Source organism: Calonectris borealis, chromosome 2 (genome assembly GCF_964195595.1).
Source record: "Calonectris borealis chromosome 2, bCalBor7.hap1.2, whole genome shotgun sequence".
NCBI lineage: Eukaryota > Metazoa > Chordata > Aves > Procellariiformes > Procellariidae > Calonectris > Calonectris borealis.
In genome coordinates this window covers 93,342,750-93,370,679 of record NC_134313.1, presented here as the reverse complement: position 1 = coordinate 93,370,679, position 27,930 = coordinate 93,342,750, and the positions used below count along the sequence as shown (strand labels likewise).

The window sequence follows — 27,930 nt, the reverse complement described above, 5'->3', positions numbered from 1 at the left end:
TCCCGCCAGGTGCCGCGGCGCAGGCGGGTGGCTGCTGCGCCGGGCTGCGGTCGGCGCCCCCCCTTCCCGCAGCAGCAGCAGCAGCTGCCGCCGCCGCCTGACGGGCTTCGCCCCCTGCTCGCCACGACCCTTCCGCGAGCGCAGCACGAGCCATGCTGCTCCTGGCCGTCGCCTTCATCGTGGCCTTCGTCCTTCTCCTCTACATGGTGTCGCCGCTCATCAGCCCCAAGCCCCTCAAGCTGCCCGGCGCTCACGTCGTGGTGAGTGAGGCGCCCGGGGAGGGGGAGGCGCTGTGCGAGGAAGGGGTCCCCTCGCCATCCCTTTCTGCCCCGCGCCGAGGGAGCGGGCCGTTGGCGGGGCGCCGCCGCTCGGCCTCGGCGCCTTCCCTGCCGCGGCGGGGGGGCTTCCGCGCGAGCCGCCCTCGGCCGTTTTGTCCGTTGAGCCGGCGCGCGGGTCGGGGGGAAGGGCGGGAGAGAGGGAGGCCGCTCCCGCCGAGGTGGGCGCGTAGCGCTGCGGGAAGCAGTGTCCCGCCGCCGGCCGGGCTGGCACCCGGGGGTACGGCGGCGTTAGGCGCCCCCGCGGGGAAGGCCCCTCTCCGGGGCGGGGAGCGGAGGAAGCGGGCTGCAGGCGGCGGGGGAAGGGGAGGCTCTGGCTGGGCGTGCGGGCGGTAAATCCCTGCAGGCTGGTGTTCAGTGGCGCCCGGAGAGGGGCTGGTGGCAAAGGCCCGCGCTGGGGAGGTTCAGCGTTAGGGGTGCCCGCTGGTTTGCGAGGAATTTTGACAGCTGGCTGTAGCACCCCAAGCTACCAAAACATGGGAGCCACAATTCCGAGCGATAAGGAGATGACCTGTGCAGATGACTCTGACAACCGCTGTCTATCTCGGTTGGCTTAAGGCGATCTGAGTCACCAGAAATGCAAACCATCTTCAGTCTTAATGTTGACTTTTTGAGACATTGTTTTTGTACTCTCGAAGTTACCAGTTACCTTGAGTTTTGTTTTCTTTTAGCATCTCCCAAGGTATTTAAGTGGTGTGTGCGCTCTTAAACAAAAGGCAAAAATCTATGGTTTCCTTGGTCTAAAAAACAAGTCAGACGTGAGGAAATGGGAAGACTAATACAAAGGAAGTGGTCAGATGACACTCATGCACCTTTTCGACTTTAAGTACATAGATATCGATGTCTATGAACAATATTTTGACTGTCCGTAGTCAAGATGGTAGAAGTAAGTCTTCAGAAGAACATACTGTTGAAACAGTTCATGAGTAGTACATCACTAGAAGTTTTATGGGTGTGTGGCTTGCAGGGGGAAGGAAGGGGAACGATACCCAGGTGCTTTCAGGTGGATCACAAAGTAGTGAATTTGGATGCATGAGAGCAAACAAGTTAAGCAGTTGAAAGAATCGGAGTCCTAGAATCAGCTCTTTTAACTTAGCTTTAAATCCCTAAGGTATGTTCTATGCAGAGAAGCTGTAGTTTACTGTTCGCTTAAATTTGCTTTTAAGTGGTGAGTAGCGCTTGCAGATGCCCTTTATTACAGTGGGAGTTTGGGATAATCCAGAAGTTAGACCTTTTAGGTGCAAGTGAATTTACAGCTACTCTGGTTTTTTTTTTGAGCTCTTTATGGTGCCCTTTTTGTTTTGTTTTGGGTTTTTTATTATTTTTGGAGCTCCTCTTTGGAGGATGGAGCTGTCCCCAGAATAATTTAGACCTGTCCAAGTTGCAACAGTATTCCCAAGTTGCTTTATGCAATAGGTGTTGCTTGGATGCTGTAACTGGCTTTACAGCATCGTATACTGTGATACTCTGTGAGGTGTGTTTGAGCTTGCATTAAGGTTCTCTGGTTATGGCTCTTCCCACAGAAGTAATGCTTGTTAAGGAGGAACCCTTCAATACTGTGTAAAAGCAAGGGTGAAGAAGACTTAAGTGCCTTCTGCAACTTTTGTGCAGAAACAGAATAGCAAACAATAAAAAGTTTAATGGATTTTGTTCCAAAATTTTGCTGTTTTGTTTTTTTTATATATATATATTATGATTACCCAAGTCTTGTCTGTTCTTTATGTGATTAAACTCTTTAAAGGCTGTGCTGGTTCTTCTAATCAGAATTGTTCATTTTAAAAAGTTCACATTAAAAATGATGAGAATATTGTTGTTGGAGAAACCTCCCTATAGTCACTGCCACTAATTGTATTAGCAGTTTAAGCTCAATTTGATACAAGAGGAAGTCTCAAAAACAGTATTCCTGCAAGTCTTGTAAAATTAGGAGTCCAGCTAGAGAAGTAACTATATTAATATATTGATGGAGGAAAAGGCTGTAGATATATTTATCTTGATGATACAAATCAAAATCTGCAGGTAAACAGTTTTATTGATGTCACCACTGGCAGAACTTCTTGTTTTATTTTGACTCTAGTTATGCTCTTAAATTATGCGTGCAAACTAATGGAATATGGAGCAATTGTTTCAGAGTTCACTAGTTCTTAGATTTGTAGATGCTGTTAGTGCTGGACACTTGTACATATAGGATGTAAGAATTCACTTTACGTACACAATGTGGAAAGCCTCCCTCAACAAAATTTGTGATTTACAGTACCATCATCCAATATTTTTCCTTATGCATTACACTAGAAAATTTGAAATCCAAATGTACAAGTGTCCAGCAGTGTTCTCTGCTACTGAAATGACAGAGACTTCATGAAAATATTTAAGGACAGTAATATTATCTAAGAACTTCTTTGAAGTCTTCTCATAGAAAAATATCAAAATCTGTTTAAGTGATCTGCATATATAAATTCTTTTTAGTTTATGACTTGATTCAGGTAAGACTGTAGATTAACATTTGGTAATCTTTGTCAGGCCTCAGTTAAACCCTTGAAGTAAGAATAAAAGAATAAAGGAATAAAACCCACAAATTGCAAATTTAGCTGGTTAAGCCTTCTCAAGGGCAAGTGATTACCATTGCACAGTAAATATAATTTTTCAATATATACTTGAATAAATTGTTTTTCTGAAGCAGAAAAAGTCAGTCTTACCTAGAAACTGGAGGCCTGTTGAAAGTATCATGAAAATATGCCTGTAACATTTCTGAAGGAAGGTCATTGGGCAACTTCTGAAGCTATTGCATACCACTTATTGAATTTTCAACTTAAGATAGCATTCTTTTCACTCTTAACCCTTCATAAAAAGTATTTCTCTTCACAGTTAATAGATGTTTGACTTATGGCTAAGTAGCCGACTGTGACTGCTTTTTGGGATAGAAATTTGAAGCAGAAAACCTGTGGGTTTTTTCTCTCTGTCCTCTCCCAGAGTCATTTGCATGATGGAAGCGCTCGCTGTGTTAGGTGAGGCGTGCTTTCTGGAGGAAAAGGAGTCATAGGAGTCTCTTTTTCTTAGAAAAAAGTAGGACTGTTACTCCGAGTGAGAGTCTACAGACCTCCAAATTAGTAATGGTCTAATCTTGTGGGTCGTTTCCCCCCCCCCTTATCTGCTATGTATTTTAGTGAGCAGTGAGCACCATTAAATAAAAAAGGCTTCCCTGCTATCAAATTGGCTCAAGCGTCAGGTTTAGCTTATTTAAAACAAATTAGTATTAGATGTTTAATAGTACTTGCTTTGTTTCTAGCACAACTAGGAATGTGTTCTCGAGTAAAGGGTATAAAAGTTATTTTTGTGCTGTAGAGCCACTGCTTCTTATGCTGAACTTCTCCATGCTTCGAAATCCGGAAGACTATGTTATACTTTTATTTTGGCTTTAACTCTCTCCTAGGCTCTCAGGCTATATACTAGCACACATCACCTATTCAGTGAGAATAAGCTATTAGTTTGGTAGCTGGTTGTAACAGTAGACAGGAAAATGAAAACAGGATAAGGCAGTCATCACTGCTCAAATGCATCATGCTCACTTGCATCACATTTAACTGCCCTTTGTCAGGGATGTTACACTGGCCCTACACACATTCTCTCTGCTCTTTCTTTCCATTTCTCTACAAAGATATTTTGCTTGATGGAGCAGAATGCAACAAAAACTTAAGATGTTAGGGCAAAAGCAGCCTTCTGTAAATTTCATGGGTGATGTTTAGAAACTGTCTTTGCTGAAGTACCAATGCTAACCTGCTCCCCCTTGTATCAGCCTTAATCTTTCTAAAACCAAGTTGAAATTTCTGCGAAAAAAAACAAGATACCAAGATACAAATACAGTTTATAAAAGTTTGTGAACTAACAATGGCAGGAAATGTAAAGATATTTTCTGTTTGGGACTATCTCCCATTCAGATTGAAGAGGGCCTTTCACTTGGACATAGTTCAGGATGATCATGCCAAATCCACATACATAAGGGTCATCTCTAGTCTAGAAGTAGTTTCACCACTTTTGTGCAGAGCCCAACTTGATAACTGCGGTCAACTTTAAGGACGGCCAATCTTGGTGTCTCAGCATTGTAGCTCTTGTGTTGGGAGTGATACAATCTGTGGTTTGGATGCATCCGAGTGGTTCGACAAGAGGTCATTTTGAGTCTAGTCAGGCATACTAACCACTTAGAGCAGATTATAGGGATGTTCTGTTTCAGTGGAACTAAATACTTTCTGTCAGAGTGCTGTCTAAAAGCATGAAGCCAGCTTGCATCCAGTGCCAAGTCAAAGTTAATAAGCTGTGTTGGAGATCCGATATCAATAAAGTCTTGATTTTGATCATTCCTAATGACAGTTCTGTTAATTTGGAGTTGGACTGTCTCATCAATTGAAGCAAATTTCCAGTATCTCAAATTTGAAGGTCAAACACAGCAATTTTCTGTACCTCACCCCAAGATTTCCATTTATTAAGGGGGAAATAAACCCTGTGATCCTGATCCTTAGAAGCTGAACTCTGTTATCAAGGATCATAGCGCGAGAAGTTGGAGCCAGACTCTTTTTGGAATGGCTAATTTGGTGCCTGTTCTTTTCAAACATAGAAACAGCTCAATAACACTGCTCAAGAGCTGGTAGTATTGCATTCTGAACATCTGAATTAATACTGGGATTTAATTGTCCCTTCCTGTCAAGAAATTAGTCTGTGTTTTGAGTTGCTGTGACCAGATTTTTATTTTTGCTAACTCCTCTGAGGGTGGGTTACAGTGAAATTTAAAAATAAATAAAAAAGAATCAGTGACAATTCAAATGTTTCGAACTAATGAAATGCAGTAGCCCTGTACTATTGACCACAAGGGTACGTTACCTTAATAACGTCTTGTTTAATGGAGTAGATGTGTACTCTTCCTTTAATTCTGAGCATCTATGTTAGTAACTTACCTACCTAACAGACTGCATAGATTTGCTTGGGCTAACTTCATTGTACCACTAGTTTTCACTAGTATTAGGGTTTTTTTTTTTCCTGTTACATTAGCATTCATGGTGAATGTTCTGAAAGATCTCCCACATACTAGTAACAGCCTCCCACCTAAATGCTAAAGTTCCCAGCTAATTGATATTGCCTTTTGTTACTGACTTACTTGACATGACCCCTATCCAGTGTTCTTGGGTGTGACTGTGAATAAAAATTCCTTTTTCCGTTTCTTGCGTGACTTCAGACCTTGTCTTCCTGAAATGAACGTTAGCGTTTTCTGACAAGCCAGAGGCTTGGTGCCAGTACCTTCACCTTCAAAGAATTCCTCAAACACTGGTGTAGTTGACCTGTTCATGATACTCAGCAGTTTGTGCAGGTAGTAATCAGCTGTCTCTCAGTGCTATGCCGTAAATTGGAATTGGAGTAGTCTTCCATGCACATTGATTAGTTCATGTGCTCGTGTACCTGCTGCTGTTGAAAATCTGTAGAAGCAGCTCACGAGTGATGTGGAACTGAGGTCTGCCTGAATGTATCAAACTGAGTCTTTTAATCTTTTCAGAGGTGTATGGAAATCTTGCAAGCTATTTTGCGAATACACTAAAATTCTTAACTTCTTCCCATCATGAAGCGTTAAATTAATTCTGGAGTTCTGCTGAAATCCCAATTAACTAACACTCGCACTCTTACAGACCTCGTTTACTTTGAAAGCAGTCATCCTTGGTTCAGAACACTGCAGACCAGATTTCACATTTCTAGAACAGGACATGCATCTTGGAGTCATCCTCAGAGGTTAGTGTAGTGTGAAGCTAGTCTTGCAGAGAGAGTCAGTTAGAAGCTAATCTGAAGCAGCGATCTCTAACAGAGGAAGCCTGAAGAGCTGAAATTAGTCTGTGTGAATGTTACACTCGTTCTTGGCCCATTTGTGACTGCAGATGAACCAGTCAGAAGCCATGGACCATGTTGTAAAACTTTGTTTGCTGGGATTATTTGACTTACACTAAGCTATTTTTGAAGGTTAGTGATAAAATACTTATATGAAAGAAGAGGTTAGTGATTCATGGGAATGTACTTCTGACTCTTCTTACTTTACTGCCTCCAGAAGTGGAAAGAATTTTAAGGATAATGCATCTCTGAAAACAAAACTCTGAGGCATTGGCAGATGAGGAGACACCACAAGGCTTTTGATAAGGTGTATAGTTAGAGATTGGGGATCTTTGCTCTTCCACTAATTAGGTCAATGCCTCTGTTTTCTCATACTTAAAATGGAGGCGATACCCTACTTTCTCTGAAGTCTTTTGAAAGGTTTTGATAAAGAACAAAAAAATGTCGGTTTCCAGAGCAATCTGAATTACTTTTTTCCAATTATTAGGAAATCCGTATTTCAGAACTCATTTCATCAATAGAATTTTTTTTACAATAACTGCTTCTAGGCATTTTGTTCCAATATTTTCTCAATTATAGCCTCTTAATTGGAAGAATTTTCAAAATTTTCAGAAAGAAAATTAAAATAATTTGGGTATATAAGGAAGATACCAGTGTTTGTTTAAGGACCAAAAGCACATGCAGACTGAGACTGGGCTTAAATGAACCAAGTCTTCTAAAGGCAGTGTCAGACAGGCAGACATTTTTATTTTAGACAAAAAGAGAGGTCAGGATTGTTGTCTACGTCTTGTTCCACATGGCATTCATAAGTAGGTTTATTGAGGGTAGTGAGAGAGGTGTTAAAGTGCCTTTAACCTGCATATTAGTATCACTTGGCAGTGTATCCTCCTGCAACATATGATGCAGGGCTGTAGTCATCACCCTGCATTTGTCTGTAGACAAACTATTAATTTCATGTTTGCATATAAAGGTTATTCAGTGTTACAGTTTAGAGGAAGAAGAAAAGGTAATGGAAGTTTAGGTGCTGGCATCCCTACAAAACTGGAACTGTGGAACAGCACAGGCAGTTCAAGGTCCAGACTGGGGGACTGAGAAATACTCTACAGAGGGCCAACTGTTGAGTTAATGGAATTTTTTTAGTAAGAAAGAAGGTATTTTCTGTTTATGTTTACGTGATGGAATCTTTAGCAGGCAATCTACAATTGTTAATCTTACAAATAATTTCTACTACGACCAGGTATGGAGGGGCAGTATGTAATTGTATTATTATGGCTAACATTAATAGTGATTTCAAACTTTTAACTACTTCGGTCTTTTAGAAATAACAGAAATACAGAACTTAGTCAAAAGCATGTGTGAAAGCCCATGTGGGAGTTGGGTCTAAGTGTGCCTGACGTAAGAAATAAGCAAAAAATACCACTGAGGTAAAACTGGTTTTGAGGTAGAAACAAATGCTCATCGATCTATTTAGGTCTTGTTTTTCATTCATACTCAAAAAGTAAACTAACTTTAGTGTATCTTCTGTATTCATACCTCATTGGGTGATATTTTAATCTCAGTATATTTTTAGAATTTTCATTTTATTCTACTCTTATCAAGAAAGGATGAGAATAGTGGACTAACACTGCCGTTTTAAAATAACTTTTAGGTAACTGGAGGCTCCAGTGGAATTGGAAAATGTATTGCTATTGAATGTTACAAGCAAGGTGCTTTTATAACACTGATTGCAAGGGATGAGGTAAGTTTACGTGTATTTTTACTGGCTAAACTCTGTTCACAAAATCTGTATAGGTGGGGAATAATTTTGGAATTATATATACTTTCTTCAGCGTATATTTTAAGGGAATCCTAAGCATTTCAGATTAATGCATTTGAGGAGGAAAGGTGGCTGCCTTTTTAAGGAGTGTAGTCCAACATGGAATTTGTGATTAGCTTGCCTTAAAACTCTGCCAGTGCTATAACTTCTGTTAATGGTATTCATTATTTCACTGTCTAAATCTGTGGCAGAGGACAAAAGCAGGAAAACCTCTATATTCTTTAAAACTGTAGAATTTCCCTACAGTAAGTGACAACTGGGGGATTAAAGACAATTCTTAAAACTCACAGAATATCTTGGTGTCTAATCAGCATTATATCATACTTTTTACTAGTGAAAAACTGTTCTTCAAGACAGCTTTGGAGGAAAAAGGGTTGCTTTGTGGTTTTTTTTTTTTTAACTAAGAGGTATTCAGAATTTAGTTAGAATGACTCTGTTTTCATAGTGGGTTGTTATTTTATTTGTAGAGAAAAAACTAATTATTCAGGAAATAAAAGCACTTAACTTCTTTTTTTTGGGCCTCAGTCCCAGCTGTCTTTGATAATTTACTCACAGTTGAGAACTTATTTTGCATAACCTTGAATGCAGCCATAATTAACACAATTTGTCTTGAAAGGAGTATGACAATTTGAATTTTCCAAATTTTAGTTTAATTTTTGTGGTAATTCCATGACAATGATTGTTTTTCAAAATAGTTTATGTAATATTACATAAATATAAAATAGTACCAAAATACAAGAGAAAATTTAATACCTGCAGTCCTAGGTGCTCTGTATAGTTGTATGAAACAACAGCATTAAATCTATTATAGAATCTATTATAGATAAGTGAGTTCTGGTAGCTTGATGGGGTTCACGTTTTCATCACATATTCATAAATCTGTAAAATGGCAATAGTAAAGGTTATAACTAGTTGAGGATAATTTTGGGGGGTTTTAGGGAATGTTTTTAAGCCTTATTGAAATACTGAAGACTAATATTGATCTCAGAACTGCAATGCTTTATCTGTTCTTGTATCCATTTCAGAACAAGCTGTTGCAGACAAAGAAGGAAATAGAAAAGTATTCTGTTAATGACAAGCAGGTAAGATCACTGCTAACAGTGCCTTTTGTCTCTTTTGTTTAAGATAGTCACTACAACATAGTTCAGTAGTACTGTCTTTAAATCAAAGCTGTTTGACAAAAATGAGTGAGGGCTCAGTATTTGAATTCAAAAATACCGATCTACTGACATGAGATGTTCTGAACTCTGCTACATTTGATGTTGCCTAGCTAGTGCATTAGCCTGCTTTTCTTAGAGAAAAAGATTGATGTCTTCAGCTGTAGGTGTAGTACGCTTTTTTTTGGATAGCTGCAATTTACTGTCACTCAATAAGCATTTGTATTCTTCAAGATGAAGTGGAAGAACCAAATTTCTTTCAAATCTCTCGCTTTTTGCAATTCATAAATACAGCGATTGTCTTGGGAAAGAAGTTTAAATTCTTGTTTCCAGGTTTAGTTCACTACATCATACTTGTATTCCTTTTCCTGGCACAGTACTGTAACAGATACACAAGTTAAATTTGTGAAGTTCTGAGACTTCTAAACACTGAAGCTGCTTTGGTGAATAGATAGTGCATTTGTGCATAAAGGCACTGTTTTAGAGCTTGCAGAGGTACTACTTAAAATTGGTAAGCTTGCTATGTTCAAAATACGCAACTTCAAGATGAAATGCTAGAATTATTTTTTCGCAGTACTAATAATCAAGGGGAGCGGGGAAACAGTATTGAGACTGTTAACATCTTTGACTTCTCCTTTCTTGTGTTCCAGAACTTTTTTTTTACTTTTATCATTACAAAGACAAGCAATTTATTTGCCTGTGAAAAGGGATTTGAATTGATAAATTGGATATTCTGTTGAAAAGAAGCACTGGAAAAAGCCAAATATTTGGAGGCAATAATGTTAGTACTAGATGATACAAGATTTTCTTAATACCTGCGTTTGTAAGATAAGATTCTGTCTTCACTTCCTTATATTTTTGTCAAATGGCTCAAGCTGATTTTTTTTTTCTGTGCATGCTGCCTTACTCAGATCAACTTTCTTTGAAAAACTAAGCTATTTGAGGTGAGGAGAAACTATTTTGCGCATTTAAAAAAAAAAATCCCGATAACCATTTTCTTTTAGTAGTTTCTTCTAGTAGTTTCCCAAGCTTAGCATTACAGTTAATCCCTTGTCAAACTATGTCAGATGTTCTTATTAAAATCTGTCCGAGCTTGATAGATGCGGACTTTTAAAAAGAATATTACTTGGTGCATGTTCATAAGAGTTTCAGAAAGTACCTTCAAGGTTGAGCGAGCTCCAGTGTGGACTGAACAGGACTGCTTTTGCAGAAGCAGCTGTAGACTTGCAGCCAGGTTAAGCGTAGGCAGTGGGAGTGATAGGTAGGCTGGCTTTTCTGTAGCTATTGTTGGTTTGTAGACGAGGTCACAGGGAAGCCTGCCTGATCTAAATGCAAAGAACAGAACGAGAAAAAGCAGGGTGTCTGGGGCAGAGCTCACACTGGAACAGCAGATCAGAAGCTGGGAAGTGAGGGTAGCTGAACCGAGGGAAGCTGTACAAAAGGATTGCTGAAAGAGTGTAGAGAAAGATGATGTCTGATATGGATCATGTACACAGACACTTACATTTACTCAGTGTCGAGCCAAGAGGCAAAGATCCTCAGGAAAGATTACTTTTTACATGAGCATATGCTGTCACTGTTCAGGTCTTGGATATATAGATGAAACCAGGTTGCATTGACAACCAGGGTCTGGCATCTACATTTTAGCGTTCCGCTTGGCAAATGTTCTTTTAAAGATGTTTGCATGTGATTTATTTAGAGTGCTGACAGTGCAGCCTTTATGGGTATAGGTGTGCAATGGAACAAAATCCTTGCCCTTAGAGGGTTTTTTGCAATATTTTTTAAAATCCCTTTCCTAATATACAATATTCCCAGTTACTTCACTGGGAGTTGAATTGATCTTTTATTGTGAAAGCTTTATTAATGATCCAACGCCATGCAATATTTAAAACAAAAGGTGAGGAACAGGCCTGGGGATATTAGACTATTTCTGGCAGCATATTCTGTGTCCTAGGTGTGGATCTATAGCACATGCTCTGGAGTGAAGGTAATCGGTATATTGTAGCAGAAGAAAGGACGTACGCTAATAGAAGTGAAGAGGTGAATTGTATAATGTGATAGTAGTCAATAAAAGCTGTGGTAGTTCCTGAGTCTGTTGTTCATAGTAGGAATAACTAATCTATGCAATCTGATATATTAACCAACTGCTCCAGTTTTGATACAGAACTGTGATTTTTTTTTTTTTAACCTCCTCACTGATCTTGCAAAGACATCCAGATAATAAATCAATGTCGTTTTCGTTCAACTGCTATTTTGTTTTTAAACTTACGTAAAAGATAAATATTTCCAAAATGTAATAAATGCCCTAAGGGGAGATGCATGCAGACCCGCCAATAACTTGCACCACGAGTTTACTCTGATGTCCAACTACACACAATGCTGGGAGGCAGGAATAGCCAACCTGCTGTACAGGAATGGCAAGCAGATTCTGTTTATGCAGCTAAGAAGTGTTGCAGTCTCACCAGAGGCAGAACTGACAAATGACTAGCTGCCAAAGCAGTTAGTTACACAGTGGTAAGCTGCTTTTTGTGTGTGTGTGTGTGTCCACGTGCTCCATGACAAGTGGTCCTGATGATACTTGTTACAAACTGGTGATGACTTTGTTTATTTCACCTCAAATTGAGTTTAAATGAGTTGACCAAAGTAACAGAAAGGATAGAAATTGGAACAAGGAGGAGTCCCTCCTTTTATTGTGATACAAGATTGCTTCTCCTTTCAAGATGATGAATTGCCCCGAAGCTCTGCTGGTTGCTCAGCGAGAGGGTAGCTTATTTGTAAATAGCTGGCCAAGCTGGAGTTTGTAGTGATCTTACAGTTTGTTGGTAACCCAAAGGCAGTGCTTCCTTTGGCCAGAAGTTGATTTGAAGGTATTTCAAAACATAGATTCTGAGATCATCTTGCTGAAAGCAATCAGTAATTTTCAAGAAAAAAAGGGCCGAACTTTTAGCTGCAACAAAACTTGATATCGCTGTCATCTGTGTTTTGTTGTCCTGTCCTGTCTGCCCCCTCCCCCACCCTATCCCACCCCCCGGCCCCGGGCCAGTGCTTATTTTCATTTTTCAGTATCTTTCAAACTAAAACCCATAATCTCTGGTTTCCAGACAAGGAGTAAACATACTTTTTAGATATTTATGACACTGTGCAACTAGTCAGTTTCTCATAGAATTTTTATTTTAGTTTGGTCCTTGACATGTCCCAATTAAAACAGTATGCAACTAAGTTTACTATTATTCTTCAACAAAATTTTATGAAAAAAATGAGTAGCTTGCATTGCCAGTACTAAATTTAGCAGGTTTTTAACACTTGCTTTATACATTTTGGAGAAGTTTTTTTGCAGTGCTGATGCTGCAGTTTCAGAGCAAGACTCTGTACCCGTGCCTTTCTATGATGCGGGAAAAAAATGGTGTTTAGCGCTGATGAAAGTTAAATGTAGCACTGTGGAATTTTGACTGCCTTAGAATAGTTTTTACTAAACTTCATGTAAATAACTCATGTCGTAGTGTGTCTTAATACAGTAAGTTAGAAATGATACTTTGCACGAGTAGCTTCTTTGAAGATCCTGAAGTGCTTATTTGTTTGAAGATCCTGAAGCGCTTATTCGTTCTTAATATAATCTTTATTATATTAGAATGTGTGTGTGTGAGGGGGAGGAGCTCGAAGGGGGCAGGGATTGCTTTCTTCAGTGTGGGAGAAGTGCTAACTGTCCTGTCAAAAAGACTTCTTGTTTTTCTGGAAAAGATATGTCATTGGATTTTGTTTCATTTTGAAAGGCTTGGAGTCAACAGTTACTGGACTTACTGTGTTGTTCTGAAAAATGTTCTTTCGCTTGCCTTTTCTAGGTTGTACTATGTATTTCTGTCGATGTATCTAAAGACTACGAACAGGTGGAGAATGTTCTAAAACAGGTGAGGAAGTAACTGATTCACCTATGTATCTTAAGAAGCTTATCTGTGTGTGATATATTTCTAATGGAAATATAGTTTCTTATAATGATACTGTGCTATAGGAAGGATTTTTTCCTGCTAAAGAACATCTTAACCTCTATCCCCTCTTCCAGGCTCAGGAGAAGCTGGGGCCAGTTGACATGCTTGTAAACTGTGCAGGAACATCAGTTACAGGAAAATTTGAGGATATTGAAGTGAATTCTTTTGAAGTGAGTGAGCATACTTTTTTATTTTATTATATGATGATTTCTTATTCAACAGTTCTAACTAGATTGCATTCCTGTGTCTTTGCAGACTTTGTATGAATAGTGATACACTTGATTTGTGGTAGCTGTCAGAATTGGAATGTATCTTTAGATTTGTGAGGATTGCCTCTAATTTTTCACCTAACTATTTGCCCATTGATGGGTTAGAACAGTGAATTCTCCCTCTGGGATAGAGTCCTCAAGGTGGCAAAAAAGCATGGCATGTATTTTTGTAGCTTGATGTGCTGTGAAAGGCACCGAATTTCCCATGGTCTCATTTTTTTTTTATGAAGATTTTTTTTAATATTTTTAACGTGTTTAAGAAAAATTCTGCTGTTGTCAGTGTTCAGCTCCGAGGTGCACAAATTGTTTGCAGCTTGAGAAGCTGCTGCTCTGATGAAAAGACCAAAAAAAAAAACCAAAAAACCCCCAAACCCTGTACTTTGGCTACTTTATGCCCACAGCCCTTAGGCCCCCAGTCATCTACAGGTAACATTGAATCATCTGAAAATACTAAATAGGCATAATTTTATAATAAATTTGAATCATCCATTTTATTGGTTGTATAGGCTATCAGTTGTGGTTTAGGTCTTCTAGAGAGTGAAATTAAAGACTTCCTCTTTTCCTGCCAAAGATTAAAATCTCTGAAATGCACAAATACATAGAATTTTTCCCGTTTCCTATTTTAGAAAGCTCTTTAAACTTTCAATTCAGTATGTTTTCATACATCATGCCTAAATTGATTGCTTCCTGGACACTGTTGAGGTTAATTTTTTCCTTCAAATATTCTTCTTTTTTCATTTTGAAGGCCATATGGTTCACAGTATCATCAGTATCCTGGATGCTATTAAGACGTTGATAAACTGGATTTCTTTTGGCTTGAAGTGAGATTTTTAGCTATAAAACAGTTTACGAAGCTGCAGAATAGAAAACAATTGTTGTTTCTTTTGCCAGCTGATGGAACTACAAATCTAGTGAACTTCACTGTTAAAGCAGACTGAAATACGGATTTTTGATAAGTAATACCAAACAGATGAAGGATTCTGAATCTGTGGCTCAAATACCATTTAATATCGTTTGTACAGAGATTAATGGCAGTCAATTATCTGGGTAGTGTTTACCCGAGTCGAGCAGTAATTGCTACCATGAAGGAACGAAGAATGGGAAGGATTGTGTTTGTATCATCTCAGGCTGGGCAGTTAGGCCTGTTCGGTTATACAGCTTATTCTCCAACAAAGTTTGCTCTTCGAGGGTTGGCTGAAGCCCTGCAAATGGAGGTATGTGTGCAATAATTTAAGTATTTTTGATTGTAAACAAAAACAATCTTTTTTAACTAGCAGCACAGCACATTTTCATTTAAATAGTTCTCTTTTTGTCTTGTGCAGCACTGCTGATCTCTGTGTGCTATGTTGGCTCTTTTTTGGCAGCAGTACAATCCTATTGCTCTGCATGGGATTGCAGAAACTAAGCTGACTTCAGTTGCATAAGAGGGAATAGATTGAATCTGTTCCTAGAACTGAAGATGACCACATTTGCAGACATTTTTTTAATCTTGTATTTTAACTAAAAGAACTTGGATTTTAAGTCTTTTGAGTAAAAGTCTTTTTCAAGGCTCTAAGTGCAGAATGATATTGAAGATCCCATGGATGCATGAGGGGCAGGCCAGTGATTCCCAACTTGTTTGTGAGGCCATGGTAAGTGGTTTGTGAACCATATGAAACAGTAGAACTTGCAAGCTAGAATTTGAGGATTGTCCACCAAAAAATTGTGTTGACAGTGGTTCACCCTTCTAAATTTTGGTATATATGAACTTTTGATAGTGCAATGATCTAAGCTTATGCTTAAGTCAAGTCTAAAAACCAAACACTGTTTTTGTTATTCAATGAAACGAGGTTGGTAAGTACATTGTAGTAAGGCAGGTAAAATTGGTTTGAAAATTACTTCCCTTATTCTTCTGTTAAGAATGCATATTTTAGTTGTTAAGTGTTTATATATTAAGTGTCTGTGTTTGGTTGCCTTGTGTAGTCCCTGTTGTTACCCTGTTCTGTTCAATGTAGTTGTATGCCTTGGTCAGGATAAGAATGTAGGGTAAAACTGCCTCTAATCACTTCTGACCTGCCAAATAGAACAACATCACTGCAGGGTCTTTCTTCAGACTGATGACAGGTATTTTTGTGAAGACTGAATTATTTGAAACTAAAAATAAGGTGTTTATAGACCTGTGATGTGGTATTTCAGTAAGTGTTTTCAATATAGAATGTTTCATAATATAAATAAAAATGCATAGCGCTTTACAACACTTGCTTTATCTTAGCCCTCTGAATATTTTCATTAAAAGCTTCTTTATTTGTATTGGAGTACAGATTTGCATTGTAGTAGTTTCTGAATAGACGTGCGGTAAGTGATGTAATTCTATGACACATACACACAAATACATAACTAAATGCAATCCTTGACATGAGACCTTCCATTTTTCCTCACATTTTCTACTTATTTTTTTGTCTCCTTAGATTTTGACCCCTTGCAAGTTTATACCATGGGTTGAAAAGCCTTGTGACTTGAGTATACCTCTTAAAGATATCAAATTTGAGTTTACATTTTTGTTGGTTTTTTCTCATACATGTCCAGCAGTGAAAATATGTTGACATAAACAACAACAAAAAAGCATGCTAATAAGCCTCAGTGAAAGCCTTTTTGGCCTTGTGATTATGAATGTTGGGTACTGGTGTTCGGCAATGGTTTAGTCTTTTTAAAACTGAAATTGGTAAAACCATAGAGCTAAACTACATTCATATTCCTCCTAAATGTCTTAACGCTTAGATTCATCAAATAATTTACAACAAATGCAGAGTTTTTAGATATTTTTATTAAACACAACCATTAAAAACAACACAACCATCTCTTTAAGGTCTTTGCTGTTTTGCCTTTCTCATTTGACAAAGCTCTGAGTCTTGCAAGTGCTGAATATGCTGGTGACTTAACACTAGAAGCAATTTAAATTCATGCTTGCTGTATTTCTTCGGTGCAAGAGAAATGAATGAAGTTATGAGGGACATTTAAAGACTGTCAGTATTAAGATAACACTTACTTTTGTAAAATACAGGTAAAACCGTATAATATCTACGTAACGGTGGCCTATCCTCCAGATACTGACACACCTGGCTTTGCAGAAGAAAGTAAAACAAAGGTAAACTGTTTTTCAGTAATACTGTAATGTTTTTAAAGCTTCACTTCATAGTAAGCAATGCATTTCAGATTTCATTCACTTCCATAGTACTTTTGAAATCAGTGCATATTAAGGTTTTAAGAAGTACTTCAATTTTATCAACTTAACTAGTCAGAGTTAAATAGCTTGTAGGATAATCTTGTGTAGTTTATTGTTTTGGCTTTAAATGGAAGAACTACCTACCTTTAATATCCGAAACACTGCAAAGTCTTTCTGTACACAATCGAAATATTGTTGTGGAAAGGTAAACTATAAAACCACTATTTGTTTTCATATCAAAGCTTAATAAGCCAAAAACAATATTCCTATTTTGCATCTTCGATAATATGCAGTTGTTCTGATAGATGTGACAGATCAAAATAAACCTCAATTCCTTCAGTGAAGTCTGCAAACTAACCATGCTGTATGAATATATGTAATGACACAGTTCAGTAGTGGCTGTTGTCTAGTATTCAAGTAGGAAGGAAACTCTCTGGCATTGTGTTTGTAGTGTAAATGACAGTATCACTTTTCAGAAGGGTGTGTCAGCAGCAGGCCTTTTTCATTTGGCTTACCTTGAAAAGGAACGTTTTGACCTTCAAGAATTTAGTTGCTTCTTGTCATTTGACATGTCCCTACATATGAAGTGTAATTCCAAAAACTACATTCAGGCCCTCTGTTCAGACTGAAGTATCAGATAACCAGAGAAAAATGTGTCTATTTCTTATTTGCATACTGTGAACTAGAAACCTGATATCTAAGGAGATTAGCCTTTTCAAGATGCCTCATCATGTATGATAGGAAATTGGGGTTGAATTCCATTTTGTCTTTCACCCTTTGTATAGGAATCAGTAGGGATTGTTTAACACAATTCTTACTTCATCATTTCTTGATATTTCTTGATATATTCTGTATTAAACGTATACTCCCACACATCCATATAAAGTGCCAGAGTTAGACATCTGCAGATACTTGTATAGCTTACATGTCTCTGGGATTTTTTTCTTCCTAGTAGCCTATTTCAGAGAAATATAGTCACCAGCAAAATGCACTGTTCATCTAAGATTTCTCTGTAAAAGAGATTCAGTGAGACTTATCTTATTTGTTAAAAAGGTGTTGTCTTTTAAGAAAAGATGCTTTGTTTTAGCATACGTGAAGTCTTCGGGTGACTCGCTCCTATCATGGTAGTGCACCTTAAATCTCTGCAATATTGCATTGCTCTGACAGTTCAGATACTCATTTATTATTGTTGCATGTATTTAATACTACTTAGTTTAGAACATATGTCTCTGTAGTTTGCATCTCTTTAGGACTAGGCTATTTTTCTCTGTAATCATTGAATATAGTAAAAGAAAATGCCAGGAACTAGAATACAGCTTTCCTGTGTTTAATCATTAAGCTTTTGTTTGTTTGTTTTCTTGTTTGTTTGATGGTTTGGTGGTTTTTTGGTGGTTTTTTTTGTTGTTGTTGTTTTTGTGGGTTTGTTGGTTTTGTTGTTCGTGTTTTTTTTTCAGGTAACTGCTTTACAAATGACACCTGTGCTTTGGCTGGCTGATTAGCCAGATCAAGTATTTAACGGCTGATTTCTGCCTGCCTTTTTCTCAGCTTGCCATTAACTTCAGCTGTTGCTCCTGAACAGCTGCTAATTTTTTCCCAAACTTCTAGTATTTTAATTACCTTTGACATCCCTATATCTCTTTCAGATTTGGTTGATACTGGCCAGTAAGCTCAAAAGTACATAGGGGTTATGAGATGGAGATCTGATGACATAAGCCATATCATTGTGGGAAAGCATGTAAAAGGTGTTTGTATGTGATTGCTGCTGGCAAAGATACTGATTCTGCCCCCCCCTTAAAATACACATACTAGGAAAAAAAAAAAGTTTTCAGTGAGCCTGGTTGGTGAAATCAGGATTTATAATTCTATAGATACTTGGAAGTAGGCCTGCTTCTGTGAAATTTAATTTCTGTAGTACTTTGGATTGATAATGAGAGAGAAACGTGTAGTTGCTAGGCTCTTTCCTAGAAGTGCTTTTTTTAAAGTATTATCTTGGAATTAAACTAGTCCCAGTATTTTGCTAGGCTTGAATGCTTCAATTAAATTTTGTTATTAAACATAACTGAATTAGTCCTTACAAGAAGTCAGCTTGCGACCAAGTACTCTTTTCTCCCTAATTTAGCGCTGTTTTTTCTTCATCAACAGAACCATCTATCTTAACGTATTGAGCATTTAAATAGCTTGCTGTGCAGTTAGCTCCATCGTTGTATTATTTGTTAAAAGGATATGAATGACAAATATGCTTCTAAATACTTTAAAGCATATTTTTGCCGTTTGTTTCTGTAACAGACCAGGCTCTTTTTTTTTTTGTGAAAGAACTTGTGATTACTGAAAGAGCTGCCATAATTGCTTTCTTTTAGTGAGGTAAAGTGGCATAAATGCTCTAAAACACGAAGAAATAAAATGCAGTGATGGATTTTGGTGGATACCAGTGTACGGAGTTTAAGAAATTTAAAAAAAAAAAAAGTTGTTTTGTAGGATCTTAAAATATGTCAGGCCTATCTTTTACTTAATTTCCGGCAAAAAAACATAAATTAACTAATACAGGTGTTGAGGAGACATCGTTTAAGCATTTTGATAGCTTCTACTGAAAATAAAATAGTTGGGGGGAAAAAACCCACTTTTTCATATTTTATTAGTAATAAACTATATTAAAAAAAATGTACTACTCAAGAAAAAGTTGGCCTTTCCCTTCGTAAAATTAGACTATTATTTATGAAGGTGCTTTTACCTTTCTTTAAGGGGATGTTTTAGGTGACAGTATGATACCACTTGCTAACATTGATGTCATCCGTGACAAAAGACCCAAAACCAAAATTTGACCTTCATATTTTTCTCTCCTGTGTGTTGTTAGTGAAACTTATATTGGTGTTTTTCTACTAAAGCCCTTAGAGACGAAGCTAATTTCTGAAACCTCATCTGTTTGCCAAGCAGAACAAGTTGCCAGAGTTATAGTCAAAGATGCCATAGTAAGTAAATTATCTTTTTAAAGTATGTTCTTCGTTGGAGAGACTGGGCTCGCATGTAATGCTTTTTAAGACTGTAAGACAATGGCTAAGCTACATGCAAAATAAATTTACACGAAACAGTACTCTGCTGGTTAGTTTGAACGTGAAGTATTTTCTTTATTCTTCTTTTGCCACCGTGCCCACAAATGTTTTTATACAGTCTCTTGGAACTAAAAAGTATCTGAAGTTGTACATTAGACAGAACAAAATGATGCATCGGTATGATGCAATGTCTCAAAGGCAGATTATGACTGACTTTAAAGCACTAAACTCTATTGGGTTTTTATGTATCAAATACCATTTGTCTAACCTCAAAAGCTTGTTGGACTATCTTATTTTTCTTGAAGATGAGTTCATATAAAAATAATTTTACAATAAATTAAGGCAGTCTAGCCTTTTTTGACTTTTAATGTCTTAAGCATGTGATTTATGAGTGATTAAAATATATAAAATGCTGCTATTAGTGGTCAAAGGTGTACTGCCTTTCTGAGGAATTTTTTGTCATGTTTTGTGCTATGGAATGCTTGCATGCTTAATAAAGCACCTCAGAATGGAAACAAATATGAAATTTCATGTTCATAAAGCACAGCGATTGAATCCTAAAATCTGTAATTATTTTGCAGTTCCAAATACTGTTGATCTTCAACATGATTTACATCTACAGCAGGTGTTCAACTGTGAAGTTTTTAAAATATTTTCACAAATACAGCACATAAACACAAAATGATGTCTGGTTTTGGGGTGGTGAGTTTTAAAAGCAAGTACTGCCTCACATAGCATTCTGCTTTGGTGCTTCAGGAAGACTAATCTCCTCTCTAATCTTAAGCATTTGGTATTCCTACACCATGCTTTCCAGCACTTTGGATGATACATGAGTTCAGACATGATCTTTATGCATTCAAGCCATCAGCTAAGAGACTGAAATAGAAATTAAAAGGTAGCTCTGTACTGTAGGACCTCGCAGTCCTCTCAGATGTGTATTGGGAAATAACCAAATCTCATATCCTCTACTACTTTGCATAGATTCACTCCTAACCTTGATTCAGGAACACCACCTTCTCCTTTCACTTCCACATTCCATAGATTTAGTCCTGCAGTGTTTCAGAGCATAAAGTCTGCTGGAAACAAATGGGAGAAGCCTGGGAGTCAGAGCTGTAGAGCTGCAATTTTCCTGATGAGCAGTCAAAAACCAATCAAACAAACAACTTTTTCCTGGTGTCTGTCCCCCCTCTTCTGCCAGCTGAATTGCTTAGCAGGCTGTGTATCTCACAGTTTTGAGGAGGGCAAGTTGAAAATCCTTGACATAGGTAACAGGTCCTCCTTCATCTAGCATTTGAAATACACCCCCCTGCCAAATCTCATGTGATAGCAAACTAATTTTAACAAAAGACACACAGTATTTTATTCTATAATTATAGTAGTGATGGGTGATCTGACAGAGTTAGGGTGTAATTCTGACTCTGAAATATATTTACGGATGGGGAGACCATCATGCATTTTCTCCATCAGTAAGCATGCTTCAAGAAGAAATTTAGAGCCTTTCTATCTTGTAAAGAAATTTGCAGTACTTTAGGACACCTCTCTCAAAGAGAAGTTAGCTTCCTTGTCCATTTTTAAGTGAATGCCTTTTGGAATGTTGCTGTATAGCACAAAATATTTTTTAGTATTTTGATTCTTAATTGTGTTAATATTTTTTTACATAGAAGTATTTGTTGTTAGTGACATAAATCAGCTACGTTCATCACGAATAGCTGTTGAAATAAAGGCACATCATGATTTGCCACAACAGGGTAAATTCCTTTTTTTTCTTTTCTTAATCACCGTTTTCCTTCCATCCAGCAAGGGAACTTTAACAGCTCAGTTGGATCAGATGGTTACATGCTATCAATATTGACAAGTGGAATGTCACCAGTCACTTCTATCACTGAAGGTCTTCAGCAGGTAAGATTCGGGAAGGCCCCGTACTCACAATTTCTTAAAATGTAGAACACTGTGCAAACATTGATTATTTTTTCATCAAATGGCTGTTAATACTGTGGAGACATGGGTTTAGGAAACTGAAGTAGTATTTTCAAGCAGAAGCAGCAAGTTGATGGGAAAGCTAAGATTATTACCTGCTACTCAGTCCTGAACTGTTCCATAGTTATGATGGTTTTCATAAGTTTGTTTTCTTGAGATTATATAACATACTTGCCTGGAACTTTTTTAATTTCGCTAGTAAATAATATGCTGCCAGGATCTTAAATGGATTGAAAGATGTTTTTCTCTGTTTCCAGGTTGTTTGCATGGGCATTTTTCGCATCATTGGCCTATTTTACCTAGGAAGTTTTGACAGCATAGTTCGTCGCTGCATGATGCAAAGGGAAAAATCTGAAAGTGCAGCTAAAACTGAGTAATCTTTACTTTAAATTGAAAGAAGAATGTCAAACAGTCCTGGACAGCTTGCTGCTTAAGTGGGACTCAGTTTTTCTCCTGAAGGATTTAGACTGGAAGTACTTGCATATGTGACAGATGAGTCCCCTCAAAAGCTATGAAAGAAAACAAAAGTACAACTCCAGAAAATGCCAAACTATGCAAAAGTGTGAATGAGGATTAGATTTTTTTTTTGGGTGATTTGAGTTGGAGAGAATTTGGGGAACTTGTAAGTGATCTGCAGAGTAGAATTTGAGAGTGGATTATGTGCGGTAATTCTGGACAAATGCTTAAGTTTTCACACTTTGGTGCTTATGGACAAAGTAAGTACCATGACAGGCTGGGCTAAGTAGATTGAAGTCCCCTGAACAAGTCGTTACCTTTTGCTAACGTTTTGGGACTGTTTTTAATTTAGAATGTTAACTTTTCCATTGGCCAACCTACAGATCCTTCTGTCAATGACAGCTTTCCTTATTCTATCCAACATGCAACCGTGGAAACCTTATGATGGCAGATACATGATCCAAGCTTTCTCAGTCTGGGAGTAATTAAAAAGTATGGTTTAATATATGCATACTTTCTAAAGGGAGATGAAGAACCCGTTCCCACAGAGAAATGCTAGGAGATGTAACCGGGTCTGTAGCTCTTCTGGCCTTTGAAGTATGTTGTGAACAAAAAAAATCAAACCAGTATCGAGAGTGTTGATTATGACTTTCAGCATTTTAAGCCATTGAAATAATGTACAATTTTTACAGATACTTACTTTTCTTTATCTGCCAGTTTTTGCTCTGGAAAGGAAAGTAGCTTAATGCTACTGTTATGCACATTATTTTTCAAAGCTGCAAATGATGAGCCAAACGAGTAGTTGATGATAGAATCAATTGTAATTAAAATGCCAGGCTCTTCCAGTAGCAGGAATGTAGCTTTTTGGGGTAGGGGGTCAGGGTGGGGGGTGGGTGTCAGAATGGCATTCCACAATTTTATCACTACACGGAAAAACTTTCACATGACAAGAAATGATTTAAAACACACTTCTTCTATGCCCCACTCATAATTTGTTTCATTTACATTGTATGAAACAAGGCTGCTCAATAACTGCTTCAGAATATACAGAACCCCATGGTTGTTTCTAATAAATCTTAACACTGAAAAAGCTTGATGCATAACAATGATGTTTTAAGGGTGCACTATGTATACTGAATGGACCACTATAGCAAGTGCCTTGTGAGCTGCTTTTTTTTTCCAAAAGCTGCATATTTTGTATTTGTTAGCACTGCTGTTTTCAATGTCATATTTTCCATTTTCAGTCAGTAATCTGAATCTAAAATTACGCTTAAAACTGGGTACTTTCACTTCCTTGAAAGTAGTATTTAACAACAAAATAGGCAAAATTGATTGCTTTTGTTAAGATACTCTGTACATCTATTTCAGAAGAGGTATTCAATTAAACTGAGATGAAAAATAATAGGTGGTTAACTGGAAAACCTTTAAAATATAATTTATTGAGGCTATTTATCTTCCCTCTCTGAATTCAGTTGATCACTTTTCAAATTTTGTTCACATAGACTAAACTTGCTTTAATTCCTGGTTTACAAACATATTTTTGGGGGAGGGTCACATCGACACTCTCATTTTAAGTGGTTAGACTTTAATTAGATTGCAAATGTTGAGGCATTGTTGAATTCTTCACAAAGCCTATGTTTTAGGTCCTGCTTCCTGATTTTGTTTAGATATGTGAAGTTGTGCATGCCTATAATATAATATTAATTTTGAGAATAGAGTGTATTCCTGCATTTTTAAGCAGCTGGGCTTCAGTGCAAAGAAATCTAGTGTGCATATGTGTTTCCTGTGCTGCTTAATGTGAATGACATAATGGAACATTTATCATACATCCATTGTCAATATTGCTATGTTTCTTAAAGCAACATAACAATGCTATTTGGACCCAATTATCTATGTTAATTCTTATTTTGATGCAAATCAAATACTTCTTTGACCACCTGCAAAAGATACCAAAATGGGTGAATCGGTTGTGCTGTAGTTTGAAAGAAATGCTTATTTAAATGACTCGACATCAACACAAGCTTGAAGGTCAGGACTTGAAACCAGTAAGACTTTGGATACTTGAATTTTTGGATCTTCCAACTTGGAATGTTAAAGGGTTTGCATTTAGGAAACATAATCCAGAAGGTCAGGGCACACACAAGACACTATGGCGGCTGGGCCTCTTTAAAATATTTCAGGTTCGACATCTTGGATTACTAATCACTCTTTCCTGACTGAAGAGTCCTCCAAATAATGACTGATATAATTTGCACAAGTGTCTGTGAAGGAGGAATAGGAATACTGGGTGAAAGTTGTGGCCCTGATCTGTAGAGACTTCAGTTCACACCTAGTTTTGCATAGTGTAAGTGGTTGTATTGACAGTAAAACTATAGGTTGAGCCCTTCAGCAATTTGGGAAGTTGGAACGAGGCAAGTTTTTTGAAGGAACAAGTAAAGAATAATCTTTTTAAATGTTCTAGTTTCTCCTGTTGCAAGTTAATGCAGTTAATTCTAACTGATAAACTTTTCAGCTGTTTTATTGTCAAAACATAGTCAATTGTCAACTACAGCAATCTTCGGTGTAGATTTTGTTTTCTTATGCACATTCTCTATCTACCAATGTACTCATTTTAAGGTCCACTATTAAGTGAAGGAGATGCCTTGTAATGTTGTGGAAAAATGTTTAGCAGCCAAAAAACTGTTTTGCCAGTTTAAATGTTACAAAACCTCTGCATTGAAATGTTTTAGCAGTGTATTAGATCCGTGAAGAACTTCAAATAGGCTTTATTACTTTTTGTCAAATTGTCAATAATTTAATCACTTGTGCCATATCAGTCGGTGTCTTGTCTCTTGTTTTCTTGATCAATCTTCAAGATTCGATTTAGGCTTTGATAGTCTTTTCCATTCCATGTAGTTTCTAATGACTGTCTGCTTTAAATTGTATTGTAACTTTACATATAGTTTACTTCACCAAGGTGTTCATGTGCAATTTAAATAGATTCAATATTTTACTAAGAAAAAAGATATAGGTAAATAAACTTTATTTGCTGTGAAAAACTCTAGGCACTTTTCAATGATAAAACTATATAGCATTATTTGTAAAAAGAAACTTTGTGCTTATTGCTTCATCATTTTTGTGCCAGAACTGTAAACTAGTTTTCATATTTTATATTTCTCAAAATAAATGGAGAACCAACAAAGCCTGTAACTTTTAAGTTCTTTGAGGGGATGAAGAGCAATGGATAAATTCATTTGCACGGGTCGGTGTTTTTCTTTCTTTCTTTTTTTTTCTTTTTTTTTAAATCTGGGTTTAGTTCAGTAGGATCCTCTTAATCTTGTAGGACAGCAGAGGGGGTAATATATTGCTCGATTTTGGCAGCTTAGGGCAGAGGTGTACAGTAGATGAAGGATGTAAAGAATTCAACTGCATATTGTCAGCAGACCCAGTGTTATCAAGCCATAATGAAAGGGGGATTAAATTGATAAAACCTACCTTTATTGCAGGAGGTGCTGCCAGTATAACTAGTGCTTGTGCTCTCTGAGGTGCTGATGAGCCAAGTGATGCTCATTCTTCCTAGTGGAAAACAATAGAAATAATAGTTATGGTAGCTGTCTTTTTGTACCACCACTGAGCATGCAGCTGTGTAGAAAATTACTATATTATGTTTCAGCTCTGTGGTAGGAGGGCTTGAGTGGATAGCCAGCTCCAAGATAATAGTAGGGGAGAAATAGCCTTGAGATACTTATTCTCAAAGTAAATCCAAAATTGCGAAAGGTCAATCTTTTAGAAAGACATTCTTATTAAATTATCAGAGAGCCAAAATCAAAGATGGATTGAGGAAATTATATGCTATCTAAAATGTGTTTTGAAGTTGAGGGGCTGATGTTAATCTTAAAATGTTGAAGAATTAAAAGTTTTGAAATGCAAGAAGGCCACGTTGCAACGGGAGCTGCTGATTTTTCCTTTTCAGTAAAAGTAGCAGGCCAAAGTAGATTTCTCTCCATTCCTTTTTGTAATCAGATTTCAGCTACAAGGCTAAATTATCTGGTAGTGCCTTTTTTTTTTTTTCTTCCCTGCCCAGCCAGTACCGAGCACACTGAAGAGTAGGTGCATGTTTGATTGTCTGTCAAATCTGGTCGTAAAACCTCATGAAGTCATTTCCTTTCCTCTGTCACTGGGGGGAGACTCTCACGAGAGCCAGAGACCTTTAAATCAGGTGTCTGTCTTGCCACACCTCCCATCCTCTTATTTCCTTTCTTTCAACCTAAATGCACTAAATTGGTGAAAAAGACGACCGTGCTAATGTTCCGTTGTTGGTGGTCTGCGGTGGGGGGAATAATACTGTTAAGCTTTTGGACAGAAACTTGCACCGAAGGAAGTGGAAAGTGCAAATACTTTTTTTTTTTTTAAACCCCAAAGATGCATATCTAATTTGATGGAGGGGGGTGGGGGGAAGCATTTCATAGAGCTGATTGGGAAGGTTTGCTGTTTGGGGAAGCCTTGATGAAGGAACGTAATACCAAACCTCCTCTGTGGTAGAATACCACCAAGCCAGTCTGAAATTTTATTTTTCTAAGTTGAAAACAAGTTTGTTTTCAGCTTGGAGGGGAATCCCCACGTTAATTTTAAACCTTTCGAGTTCTAACTATGAAGTTCGTTCTGTAGTAGTACTGCTAGAGCAATGTAAATAAACACAAGGGGCGAAAGCAAAACATACATGACTAATACTAAATCATGCTGCCAAGCACTGAGAATCAACTCCCTTGGCCAAAATAAGGTGTTAAATTTGTAAAGATACCAGCTGTAAATAACGTATGTAAAAATAAGACTACAAACAAATTTTAAATGTTCCAGGTAACTTGTAACTGAAGGGAATATCCTTTTCAAAGCTAACAGGTGCTTCAAAGAAAGTAGTTGAAATGAGGTGTGTCAGTCTTTATTTCAAAGCATTTACTCAAAAAATGCTTCCCCCCTTTTTACTTTGAGAAATTTTAACAGGTATAATAAAATCTTATGGATCAGGGATGGGTGTTCCTCTGTCCAGCAGACTCTTCCCATTTCCTGTTCCTCCATGCTGAAACTGTCTCCTTTGCTCTTCTGCTCTTTCAGCTGGGAAGTTGGTCTCCGATTCCTTTTTCATGTCAGAAAGAAGAAAGGACATTGGACAGCATTGCCCAAATCACAAGAATAGGTTGGTAGCTTGTGAAAGGTGGTGAGACAGCTCAGATACTGTAAAGACAAGACCCCATTGCCACATAGCGAAGTAGAGATGTCAAGAGAAGGACTTCCGGAGCTGGACGCAGTTGTTTTGCCTCCTTCCAATCCAAACCATTGGGCCTCTGTATCTTGACAAGAAGCGAAGATGGTTGAGGGATGAGTACAGTAGAAGGGGTCTGAAAGTCAGGAGCTGTTTGCTGTGTTAGACCCTAAGGATATTACGAGAGTATCTCATCCAGCTGCCTTTCCTGATGAGCACAATTAAGCCCTGTGAAATAAACCATAATTGCAGGTTGAGCATGCTTTAAGCATTTTACAGTGGCATTCTCTGCCCTGCAAGCGCTTCCAGCCAAAAAGGATCCACTCCACACCTGTAGCATTTGCAACACCGGCAGGATGAAAGGCAATCTGCCATTTCAGGAATGCACTCTGAAGAAGTGAGGTTTGTTCAGGTTAACCTGCCACTGTCCTGGTTAAAAATGAGGAAAATACGCATCCAGGCTTCATGAGTGCTACTTTTCCCTATACTTTTTACATGCAGAAAACTGTTTTTTAAAGCATTTTATATGACAGATGGTAGCAATGCTGCCCAGGTAGCAATGCTGGGCCACACATTGAGCAAAACAAATG

General features: G+C 37.7%; 1 protein-coding gene across 3 annotated transcripts; it reads left to right on the top strand.

Moving 5' to 3' along the window:
• KDSR (3-ketodihydrosphingosine reductase) lies at window positions 1–27,842 on the top strand. 3 transcript variants are annotated; one of them, XM_075142546.1, is made up of 10 exons: window positions 1–260; window positions 7,843–7,932; window positions 9,036–9,092; window positions 13,007–13,072; window positions 13,225–13,320; window positions 14,442–14,633; window positions 16,460–16,543; window positions 19,504–19,587; window positions 21,466–21,567; window positions 27,193–27,842. In XM_075142546.1, the coding sequence occupies exons 1-10, from the start codon at window positions 153–155 to the stop codon at window positions 27,280–27,282; spliced, it is 969 nt and encodes a 322-aa protein (XP_074998647.1). In that variant the 5' UTR covers window positions 1–152; the 3' UTR covers window positions 27,283–27,842. The 3 variants fall into 3 exon arrangements, with proteins under 3 accessions (XP_074998647.1, XP_074998646.1, XP_074998648.1); XM_075142545.1 differs by lacking the exon at window positions 27,193–27,842 and adding an exon at window positions 21,903–25,282; XM_075142547.1 differs by lacking the exons at window positions 19,504–19,587; window positions 27,193–27,842 and adding an exon at window positions 21,903–25,282 and having other exon boundaries at window positions 2–260.
• Window positions 27,843–27,930: the final 88 nt, after the last annotated feature.